This window comes from Dermacentor albipictus, chromosome 4 (assembly GCF_038994185.2).
Source record: "Dermacentor albipictus isolate Rhodes 1998 colony chromosome 4, USDA_Dalb.pri_finalv2, whole genome shotgun sequence".
NCBI classification, from domain to species: domain Eukaryota; kingdom Metazoa; phylum Arthropoda; class Arachnida; order Ixodida; family Ixodidae; genus Dermacentor; species Dermacentor albipictus.
This window is the reverse complement of record NC_091824.1, coordinates 14,346,601-14,358,717: the sequence shown is the minus strand read 5'-3', so window position 1 is coordinate 14,358,717 and position 12,117 is coordinate 14,346,601. Positions and strand designations below refer to the sequence as shown.

The 12,117-nt window shown below is 47.7% G+C and overlaps 1 protein-coding gene across 2 annotated transcripts in view; it reads right to left on the bottom strand.

The window, feature by feature from the left end:
• The window catches only part of LOC135917152 (cell adhesion molecule Dscam1-like), a 1,023,231-nt gene that overhangs the window by 575,433 nt on the left and 435,681 nt on the right, over positions 1–12,117 (bottom strand). For both annotated transcript variants that reach the window (XM_070536836.1, XM_070536837.1), the window contains exons 20-22: positions 11,569–11,700; positions 10,724–10,879; positions 9,048–9,118 (exon numbers count right to left, since the gene is read on the bottom strand). In XM_070536836.1, coding sequence (XP_070392937.1) covers positions 9,048–9,118; positions 10,724–10,879; positions 11,569–11,700 — 359 coding nt within the window. The remainder of the gene's footprint in view (positions 1–9,047; positions 9,119–10,723; positions 10,880–11,568; positions 11,701–12,117) is intronic.

The following is a 12,117-nucleotide window of genomic DNA, read 5'->3' as shown; positions in this document are numbered from 1 at the left end:
TGATTCTATTTGCGATTACCTTAGGAAATATTTTATAGGCAACGTACAGTAAGCTGATCGGTCTATAATTTTTCAAGTCCTTGTCTTGTCCTTTCTTATGGATTAGGATTATGTTAGCGTTCTTCCAAGATGCCGGTACGCTCGAGGTCATGAGGCATTGCGTATACAGGGCGGCCAGTTTTTCTAGAAGAATCTGCCCACCATCCTTCAACAAATCTGCTGTTAGCTGATCCTCCCCAGCTGCTTTCCCGCTTTGCGTAGCTCCCAAGGCTTTCTGTACTTCTTCCGTCTTTACTTGTGAGATTTCACATTCCTCTAGACTATTCTCTCTTACATTATCGTCGTGGGTGCCACTAGTACTGTATAAATCTCTATAGAACTCCTCAGCCACTCGCACGTTATATAGATTGTCGTTATATAGATTGTTTATAGATTGTCTATGGACAAAGGTTGATAAGGCTTCTATTTCTTTTCATCCACTCCAATTTCCTGCACTGTTACACAGAATCTATCCAGAGATACAGTCCACCGATATTTGGGAACTATGCCCAGATGTGGCTAAATTAGAACACATGCTCTGGAGGTGCCCTGCGTTATGCGGCGGCGACGGCATCATGCCGTCTAAATAGGAGGCTGCTCGAAGCAGCCCCGATCTTGAAGCAGAGCAATGGGCTTTCCATCGGGCCCGCGATGCAGGAGAACTCGGCCATTCTATACCGACGTGGGAGCAGCCCACTACGTGCTGACGCGCGTTCCGAAGGACCAGAATAAAGTTTTACCATACCATACCATACTACCATTCTATAGTCACTCTACAGAAAAAAGTCGATATGGCACTCGTCTACTTCCGCCATCTAAACTACCTGTAGACAAAATTCGATAGAGTCTCCATTTATCCTTGTTGTGTATAGACTGTCTATAGACGAGTGTTGATAAGGTGTTGATTATTTTTGTCTACTCTCGGCATATAGATTGTCTATAGAGAAAAGGTGATAAGGCGTTCATTTCCTTTTGTCTATTCCCTTTGTCTATTTGTCTCTAAGTTTCTTCAGACACACGCACAAGCACGCATTCACGTGCACACACACACACGCACATGCACACCCCTATACATACTGCCACCTGCTGTAGTGGGGACAGAGGACTGGAAGAGGCAGGAATGCCAAGAAGGAAGAAGTGCGCACGATACCGCTGCCCGCTCGAGAACCTCAGTACGGCCAGTACGTGGCAGATCCTCAAGGCCCTCATGGACCCGAGCAAAAACAAATCCGAAGGCAGCAAGTCGATACAGAGGCTAGTCCACCAGTACGAAGGCACGGACGAACAACTCCTTGAGGACGTCCGGGTCAAATGCTACGGCAAAGAGCAGGTCGAGAGCTAAAAGAAAGAATACCGCGGCGAAGAAAACGCTACCACGGACCGACCCATCATGAGAGAAGAGGTCGTCGAGGCGATCAGATAGGCCACCAAGAACACGGCGGCGGAGGCGGACAAAATCCGGAACTCGCTAATCAGAAATGTCGGTGACGAGGCCATCGAACAACTGATGGCCTACCTCAACAAGCTCTGGCAAGAAGGAAGAGTTCCGGCGGAGTGGAAACACGCCGTCGTCGTAATGATTCAGAAGCCAGGGAAGAAACTCCAAATAGAAAATCTCAGGCCGATATCCCTAACGTCGTGCCTGGGCAAGCTGTACGAGAAAGTGATCACGAAGAAAATCCAGTCGCACTTGGAAAACGAGCGATGGTACCTGGACAGCATGTACGGTTTCAGAGCCAACCTCTCAACGTAAGGCGTGCTGCTCCAACTCAAGGAGGAAGTGCTCAAGACGATGCCGAAAACGGGCGAAAATGTCGTCATGGCCCTCGACATAAAGGGGGCCTTCGACAACGTGAGCCACGCGGCCATCATGGAGGGCATCAACAACACCAACTGCGGGAAGAGAGTGCACGATTACGTCAGGGACTTCCTGAGCAACAGAACGGCGACGGTGGGGCTGGGCGCGCTAAGAAGCAACGTCTTCCCCACGCCGTGCAAGGGCACACCCCAAGGATCCGTCATATGGCCCGTCCTCTTCAACGTGGCAATGATTGGCCTTGGAAGAAAACATAAGGAGATCCGAGGCATCCAGCACGCGATATACGCCGACGACGTCATAATCTGGGTCACCCAAGGATCTCTCGGAGAGAAGCAAGAAAAACTGCAGGAAGCGACGACCTGCGTGGAAAACTACACCAGAGAAAGGGGACTGCGATGCTCCGCGGAGAAGTCGGAGCTCCTCAGGGTCGGCAAGCACCCAACGCAAGCGACACTGGAGGTGACCCTCGAGGGACACAACATCCCGGAGAAGAACATGATTAGGATCCTGGGAATGTGGCTACAAGGCAGCCGGAAGTGCAGCCACACCATTAGCCCGCTGAGCATGACGGCGGAACAGGTGGGCCGCATGATCAATAGGGTATCCCAAAAGAGATACGGAATGAAAGAAGAAGACACTCTCAAGCTACTCAACAGCCTAATTGTCAACCGAGTCACGTACTCCCTGCCGTACCACGTGACGACCAAGGCAGAAAGAGAGCAAGCAGACACCATCCCCAGGAAGGCGTACAAGACGGCTCTGCGTCTACCGAGAAACACGTCGAACGAGAAGTTGCTCCAGCTGGGCATCAGCAACACCTTCAGCGAGCTCGCCGAGGCTCTGCTGGGTACGCGAACCGCGAGACTCAGAGGCACCCCTACGGGACGAGCGCTCCTGAGGAGGTTGGGTCGGGATACGAGTGGACTGACAGACAGATACGCGGACGTACCGGACCACCTCAGGAAAACCATTAATGTGGGACCAGTGCCAAAAATATGGATCCCAACTTACACGAAAACAGGCGAAAAGCTAGGGCCCAATATGTTGAAAAAACGCTAGCCCAGCTAGACATTACAGTATACACGGACACCGCCGTATATCCACACGGACGAGAACGCGTGGCCGCGATGGTAGTGGTTGACAGCGTAGGAAACCTGATCACGTATGCCACGGCAAAGGTCGTTGGCACAGCGGAGGCCGAGGACATTGCCGTAGCGCTGGAAGCAGCGGAAGGTTATAGAACATGCCGATCTCTCAACATACTGGCGGACTCAAAAGAGGTGTGCAGGAACTACACGAGAGGCAGAATCAGCAAAACTGCCCTCAGAATACTCAGCGGAGCCACCTCCGCCGAGAAGGAAAAGCCCAGGCACAAACTAATCTGGATCCCGGGTCACGTAGGCACAGTGGGGAACGAAAGGACAGACAGCCTAGCTCGAGGCGAAGCGTTCCGAGCTGGGTGGTCGAATGCCCCGGAGACCCACCTACAGGCTTGCGAGGGGGGATACGCAGAGACCGTGAATTTAGATAGAGGAACTACAATTAGATATCCGCCACCACACAAAGACCTCTCAAAGGAGGAAGCGACCAGCTGGCGCAGACTACAGACAAACTCCTTCCCCAACTTACACGTGCTCAATAAGATGTTTCCGACACAATACAGGGCCACCTGCCCTGGGTGCGGTGCCAAACCTACACTCTACCACATCACCTGGGAGTGCGAACGCAACAAAGCATTCAACAAACACGAACACCCGAGTGCGGAGCAATGGGAGAGTCGGCTCACCAGCAGCGAGCTCACGGCGCAAAGGGCCCTAGTGCGGCACGCTAGCGATGCAGCGCGACTCAGTGGAGCCTTGGAATAGGGGCCCACCCTTGCTGAAGAGAAGTCTCAAGTCGCCAGCGCCAAGAAGATGAAGACGACGGAGACCTCGTAACCGCGAAACTCTTGAAAGACTCAAAATTTTTCACTCACTCACTCACTCACTCACTCACTCACTCACTCACTCACTCACTCACTCACTCACTCACTCACTCACTCACTCACTCACTCACTCACTCACTCACTCACTCACTCGAGAGCCTAGCCCAGCCGCCGTTGTTTTCAGAAGCCAGCTGTCCCCACTAAACGTCACCAGTCCTCCTTGGAGACACGGGACGAACTGGTGCCGCAGACCTCTCCTAGGAGCGGAACCACCAGCCCAGTGCCAATAGAGGCTTCCGTCCATCGGGCCACCCGCAGGATCAGGGCACTGCCTCCAGAAGACAACACAACGATTCCAGCCACCTAAACTGGTGTGAATAGTGAGATCACGACCCGGTACACACTTCAGAACCCACGGGTTCCAAAGTCGTTCCATGGCGACGTGTTCGACGATGTCGAAGATCGAATGGCAGACTTTGAAGGTGTGGTTGAGTACAATAAATGGGACGACGCCTCTAAACTTAGAAATGTCTATTTTGGGCTGCAGGACGGCGCGCTTACATGGTTCCAAAACCACGAGGAGCAACCGATATCACAGCCTGAGTTCCGCTGTCAGCTACTAGACACCTGCACCAGTACTGATCGCCGCGAACAAGCAGAACGAGCGATCTAGGCCCACGTCCAGCTTCCCATTGAAAGCGTCACAGCGTTCATCGAAGACATGACGCGCCTCATCAGACGAGCAGACCCTGAACGACCACGGACAAGAAGTTACGCCACCTGATGCTAGGAATGAAGGAGCAGCTCTTCACTGGTCTTGTGCGGAGCCCTCTGAAGACTGTCGTCGAATTTTCGTCTGAGGCTGTAAGTATGGAGAAGATGCTTCAGCAGCCATCGAACTTCTACGATCGGCAAGTGAACGCATGATCCACTTGCGATATTTTCATAGCGAATGACCGCAACAATGACAGCCTCCGCGAACTCATCCGCACCTTTGTGCGGGAATAAATGCAGATTTGCAGCGCGTCACAAGCTACGCTGAACTCCATTGTAATGTTGTAAAAGATGAAGTAGACCAAGCGCTTCGGTCCAGCTTTCCACTTCCGAACACTGCGCCCGCACCGACTGAACTACGCAGAAGCTCCGAGACTTCCTGCTCCATCATCCCCGCTGTTTCTTCACGCTGCTCATTCGGTTGCACTTCCACCAGCCCATCAGTACAATAAATCGCAGAACGACGCACGCCTCCAACGTTTTCACCTGCCGCTCCTCGTGTAGTTCTTCAGTCGGAGCAGCCAGTGCATTACGCCGGTGATTGACGCATGACCCCTCGGAAGTCGGATGTTTGGCGCACACTGGACAGCCGTCCCCTGTGCTTCCGATGCGGTGAGGGAGATCATTTGTACCGACAGTGCCATACCGGCGTCTCGGGTAGCGGGGCTTTTCCGCCTACTCGCCGCCACCTCTACCTGGCCAACGACCCCAGGATATTGAACATTATCTGGCTCAACGACGCACGTCACCGCTTACCGGACGACAGTCACGCTCACCGTCGCCAAGGCAATTTTAACCCCCGCCCCAGCGATATTCGAGCGCACGATCGCCAAGTCTCCGCCGGGAAAACTAAATGCAGCGACCTTTGTGGATGACGCCACTGGCCGTCGACGCACTGAAGACCTCCAATCAACGCGAACAAGGACGGGCACCGATCCGGCGTCGACTGCAGCTGAACGGAATGGCCGGCTTTCGCTCGACATACCAGTTGTGATTGACGGTTACGCGGTTAGTGCTTTAGTGGATACCGGTGCGGTCTTTTCTATTTTTAAGCGGGAAGATGGTGATATGTCTGAAGAAAGTAATTACTCCTTGTCATGGCTCGCAGGTACGGACGGCTGGTGGTCACGTCGTTACTCTGCTGGAAACCTGCACGACCAGAGTTCGGATTGGAGGATCGACATTCGTGGCCAGAATGCTCCCGTGGCGTCATTGTCGGGGTTGACTTTCTGCAATGATACGGCGCTGTTATTGAGCTACGAGGAGGTGTAGTCACCTTCTCAGCCGACCGAACAATCGACGGGTACGACGACAACCGGCGTGACGGCGCACTTTGTGTTTCAACCGAGAGCGTTACGCGTCCTCCACGAGCCAGTGTCCTCGTCGAAGTTGTGTGCGGTGGAATAGCAGAAATTAACTTATCCCATCTACTGACTTAAGGTGTTTGGGTGGCTCGGAGTGTGCTCTAGCTTAGCGATGGCGGTTCTGAGTTGCTTGTCACCAACTTTAGTAACTAGCATCGACACCTTTCCCGCGGTACTTCGATTGCATTTGCCGACAAAATAGAGAACTTCTCCTGAGCTGATACAGTTTGGTGAGTGAGCTTTGATATTGTTCGGAGAGTTGCGCTTAGCTGAAGGGATGTTAAAAGAAATACTTTGCATTTGCAGTACAGCGCATGCGCTCGTCGAACTGCGCGTTGGTGCTGCGTGCCTCGAGCGCATTGTTTCCGGTGAGGGAGGCTGTTATCTGACTGCCGTGTTCCGGTATTGATTCGTCACATATAGTAGCGCAACTGTTTCTGCTACGTCTTTCGTTTGCGCTTTCATCAAAGAAATGTTGTGGTAAACTGGCCAGCACGTGAGCTCGTTCTGGTTTCTTCGCTTTATGCACCGATGTGCGCCGCTCAGAGCATGCATCCATGCTTTGTTTTATTTTTCTTTCATATCTCGGCGGCGAACATCATGGGAACCTACCAGTTTCAGGCAGGCATTTTTGAGATAACGTTCTTTGTTTCAAATTTTGGCAAGAAGAGCTATTATAACACCTGTCAATACCTTGCACTTTTGTTTTCTGCTCCAGCAAAGTTACTTATGCAGCACTCATGTGGTTACATTGTTCGCATTCGCTGACAGGAAGTTTACGAATGCAGTTGTTTAAACTACAACGTGTATGGTCTAGCTGATGGGAATAAGGATAAATCGCTTATGTTACTGAAAATTTTTGCACCTGAATGGAACTTGTAAATTTTTTGTCTTGTCAGAAATCCCAACTTCACTATCAGTTCGAATTAAACTAGGACCCTCACTGTAGCTTAACCCCGAGTTCAACGTACCAATGTTTATCAAGAAAAAAATCAATGCACCCTTCACAGCACCAGATATCTATGTTTTACAGATGAAGCGTGGTGCCTTTGGTAGCCTTTTATCGGGCTTGCCATGCGAGAGCTGAAATTTTAGCACATGGCAGCTTTTTTTCATAAACTTAATCACTTGGACTTTTAAGTTTCTTATTTCCTTATCATTTGATTTACCTCGTCCCAGAGCACTATTTTGTACGAAACCAAGTCGTGGCATAAACTCAACGCCAAATCACCGGGTCATAAAAATGTGCTATGCCTTGAGCATTGGATCGCAGAGGCCGACTGGGCCACTTTAGAATGAAATATTGCTTCTGTTTTTTTACCTCAAGCATCTTTCTTCAAGTGTCAAAATTGCGGTAAATTGTGGCGTAGCGAGAGCGCACCGCGGAACAATTTGGCGCCCCAGAAGTCACTTCCTGCGTACGTTTCGTGGCCAACCGCTCAAGCATCCTGCCATTGTCCAGCGTGAATTGCACCAATATTGAAAATGTAGCCTCAAATGTGTTTTTTTTACTTGAACACCATAGCCAAACATGTCGTGTGCAATAAGTCATTTACTTTCTACCTTCTCACTTATTTAACATGTCACTTTACGTTAGCAGTCTTTCCTACGGACGCAAACGTCACTCGACGGTATTTCAGAATAAGCTGCTTGTTCATGCTGTCTTTGCAGTAAATACGTAGGGCACACATACAGGAAGCTTGCCAAAGGCCATTCGTCTTTTATATATTGTAGGATCCGAAAATAAAATTACTGTCCAGCAAGTGTAATCACCTAAGACGATTTCGCCCTACATGTTTCTGGTTTATTGCTAGACACATTACACATCTTTTAAAATTCGTACGAAAACATAGCTTTCCAGTCGGAGATGTTGCTATTTATGATGCATTGCAGCCTGCCACCGGACAATTGCACTTGTTTGTTATATTTTATACCAATTTTTCTCCTTTATTGGCCTTGACTGCTTCCAGCCTTCTTCGTTGAGGTACAGGGACTTATAATTATTACTTCAGATAAGGGATACCCTACTGTCGTGTTGGCATCAGCTGTTGCTTTGGTTTTGTTGCCCGCCAGCTCTTTCAAAGCATTTTTTTTATTTGCCTTGCTTTAGACGCAATCTATAACTAGTAAAGTAAGATGTAACTTGTTCATGGTAAAGGAAGAGACCTTTAAGCTAGAGCTACGAAGGACACCTTCATTAAACGGGATACTATCTGAATTATTAATAATTAACGTAACAGGTTCGCTTTTATAGAAATCACACTTTGTGAATTCAGAGAGAAACTGCTAAAAATGTGTTAAATATGACTGCAGGTTATTGTGTTGCCATGCAATAGAATTACAGACGTCCGCATTTTTTATGGGAAATTACAATAAATACGACGGCGCGTTATTGCAGTGCTCTGGAATGAAATTACGGACGCCTGCCCATATTAAGGGAAATAGTAGCCAACCGATGCTACTGGAAAAGTCCAGTAAAAACAACGCCACATTTTGTACGATATACTTTGCCAACACACTAGAAAATTTGTTATTTTACGTTCTTACGCATCGCTTTAGTAGACTGTGCAGCTGCGGAAAGATCTAACTGATGAAATATGCTAATCTATTTGATTCAGATATCACTGTAGCTATAAAAACATGCGTTGCACAAACATTACTCCTGGGAGCTGGTCCCTTTCTCTTCTCTTCTAGCTTCTTTCACAGCTAAATATTTATTCCTTTATTTTTTAACCAAATTATATTTTTGGCCCTATGCCATTTTTTTTTATTTGGCTTTCCTTTTCCACCTGCGATACACTAGTGGTGCAGGATGAGGCATTTCTTCACTTTGCCTCTCTCACTCCCTCCTCCTCCTGGGAGCTGGAAACTTTTCTTTATGTTCTCAGACATGCAACAGCGGTACATAAAAAAAGCATTTCTGGTAGCAGTCAGGCTGAAATTACAGCCGCTGTTTGCCGCAGGAAAGCAAGCTTTTTTCATATATACTACTCTCACAGTAGTTATCGTCATTATGCAATATAACTGGGTCATCTTGAACATTCTAGATTCTTACACACTGCCTCTCTCGTTTCGGATGCTGCGTGTGCTTTGGTGGCAGCTTATCTGTCGCATCGTTGAGACTCACCTTCCATGTGACCCGGATAGACTGGGAGTCAACGGCGATGGCTTTCACCTCCAGAGGAGGACCTCCTGGCACTGCTCGGAAGACAGAAGAGGAACACTGTGGAATGGGCAGAGCCCTCTGCGAGCATCATTTCGCCATATATGCTCGTAGCCTTTCCTTCTCACATTTCCGCCTACGTATTTATTGTTTACAAGTAAATACTGGATACTTGTTTTTTAGATCATACCGATTTTTTTTTTAATCGCCAGGAGCTGCAAGCATAATTGCAATCATCGAGCTGGATTGCTCAAAAAGCTGTACGTTGCCGACACATTAAATCCAAATGCATAATCAACGAATTACAAAAATTTCACCAATCAACCTTTTAATTAAATACTGGACGTCACATATTGCAATTTACGAATTGCAGCAGTGAGTTGGCAAGGCGCATCCAACTGGAACTAATTTTCAGGGTGACACCAGTTTTCAGACAGTAGTTCCTGAAGTCGGCAATGAAATACGTCGGCGTCTGGTACTTTGGTGCTTGAATGCGTAAACGACCTATTCTGAAAACAAAAAGTGAGTGGAACAACAGTGCGTTTTTATCACATGGGGGACGGCACATATCTTTAATCCAGTGCCATCCTGATTATTCGCTCCAACTGCACATGCCTTAGAAACGTACTGGCTACAATTCGTAGACAAAATTAAAAATGTATTTAGTGGATTGTTAATCATAGGTTCATGCATTTCCATATCTCATGCAATTATTGTCCGCCGCTTCGAGTAATTCAGTTGAAGGACTCCTGTTACACCACATGCTATAGGTGATTCTTAAAAATTCTGTGTGGTCTCAAAAAAAAAAAAATGCACCCCGTACGCACGAAATTGTTTTTGTTAGGGCAAATACTCAAATTATTATGTACTTTAGTAGGCTACGGAGACTGCGTCAGCTAATTTATGTTACGAAACGAAACAAAACAGGGACAAAATTTAAAACGTAGCCCACTCTTATATATTTTTTTCTTTATAGCAAGCGCGGAATAACCCTGACGAATGTCTCCTCATTGCTGTGAACTTCAGAAAATGCAAAAGAAATTGTTTATTCCAGGCACACTCGTGCAACTGTGAATAACAGCTCAGACGTTGGCTTAAGAATAAAAATATGTGAATACAAATAAGAAACCAATGCAATAAGTGCGATCAGCAACAACAGATTTAGAAAAGGAAAGATAAGTTCCAAAGAGCAAAATGTTATTTCCTCTGCCTTATCGTAGACATAAAATTCTGGTTGAAAGACGCAGGATGGGATGCTGCTGTTAAACTAAGTAAACATGAAAAACGGTCATGCCGACGTCTTCAGTGTAGCGCAAAGACGAACATTATGGTAAAATGTGATATAATGATACAATAAACCAAATTAAGTCTCTAAATGACTGTACAATGCCGTACTCAAGCTTCGCATGTTTTCGTTTAAGCACATTTTCTTTGCCTAGCTGCTCCTACTCACTCTCGCTGCCCACGCATCACAGTGTCAGGTTTCTCGTAACTTTGGTACAGAGCACATTTCACTGGTGATAAAATGCACTATTCTACAAATCTTGAGGGCCCCGAAGAAAACATTGGGCGCACCGTTTTTTAGGACGTCATTCAGTAACATAAAAGCGCACGCTTACATATTACAAGAAAACGCTTACCCTCGATACCTGCGGTCACTTCCAAATCCTTGCTGGGGTCGCCTATGCCGATGTCGTTCTGAGCGCGAACATGGCAGCGGTACGTGAAAGCAGGTCTGAGAGGCCTCACAGACACCAAGGTCGCAGTCCCTTCAACCGAAGCGTTGACGGCTGTACCTGTAGGCGGAGCGTGGACAACGGGAAATATTTTTGAGTGTGTGCATCATTCATGGTGGCGAGCGGCGCTTTCGTCAGAGCCAAGCTTTCCGTGCGTTTAATGTAGGAATATCCGTTCATTCGTTCTGTTAGATGGCTATTTTCCTTGTCATTACCTCTTACACCTTAGGAGGCTCAAGACCACAGAAAAGTATATAACATTAGATGACGCGCGAAATTATTTGAACATTGAATTAGGCGTCAGTTCGAGATTTGACGCTGAGGAGTTGGTGGGTATCACAAGGAATATACTCAGTTTCACATTGCATGGAAAGCGCGCCCTGTGATGGCGATGTCACGTGACGCATGCTCCACGCCACAACACGCGGCGGTGTGGACACGTTAATGCCCCTCGAGAAAGCTGATTGCTTGCTTGACAGGCTTAAGGGGTCACTCAGAGCCGAAGGAGGTTTAGCTGCCCAGTCTTAGGAACTGCATTTTTTTACGACTAGCACTCGACCCTCCCGAATATTGTTTCTTTGTTTCTTTCGTTTTCGTCTGAGGATAGAGTGTAGTGCGTATTGGACAACAATTTTGTTGCAACGATTTCAAATTCACGCCTCCACAATTCTCAATAATCCCTTGTGAATAACGACCAGTATGTGCCCCAGGCTTTCCTAGTGCTGTTTTCCGCCCCCCGTGTGTCTTACCAGTCTCGGGCGTGCATTGTACGTGGTATGTGGAAGCGGCGTTGTTGGTTCCTACGGAAGGCGTCCAGCTGAGCTTGAACGAGCGGCTTTTCACTTCAGTAGCCCTTAGGTCAGTTGGGGGCTCCGGAGGCTCTGAAGGTGAGAAAAATTTAAGCATAAGCCTTATAATCGAGACAGATGCTCAATATTCAAAAGCGTAATAATTTCTTATTCTTAATGACGCTAACACTTTTTTTGCGCTCGAAGGGAAATTTCAAGGTTATAGGCTTATGTTTCGAATGCGTGCAGCCTGCTAAGCAGTGCAGCGGCCTTAAGAATAATTATCATCCTGAGGAGTTATTACGCATCCTCCTAATTGTGTATAAACTTACAATCTCCAAGTATATTCGGCTACCAAGAGCGGGAATGGAGCAAGTGATCTCGCAACCAGAGAACAGACGCCACATCTACTTGGCCAACGCCCTTAGTGAAGATGAACTATCATAAATTTAACGCTTGTACGTTAAATTATGATGATTCATCTTCACTAAGGGCGTTGGCCAAGTAGAT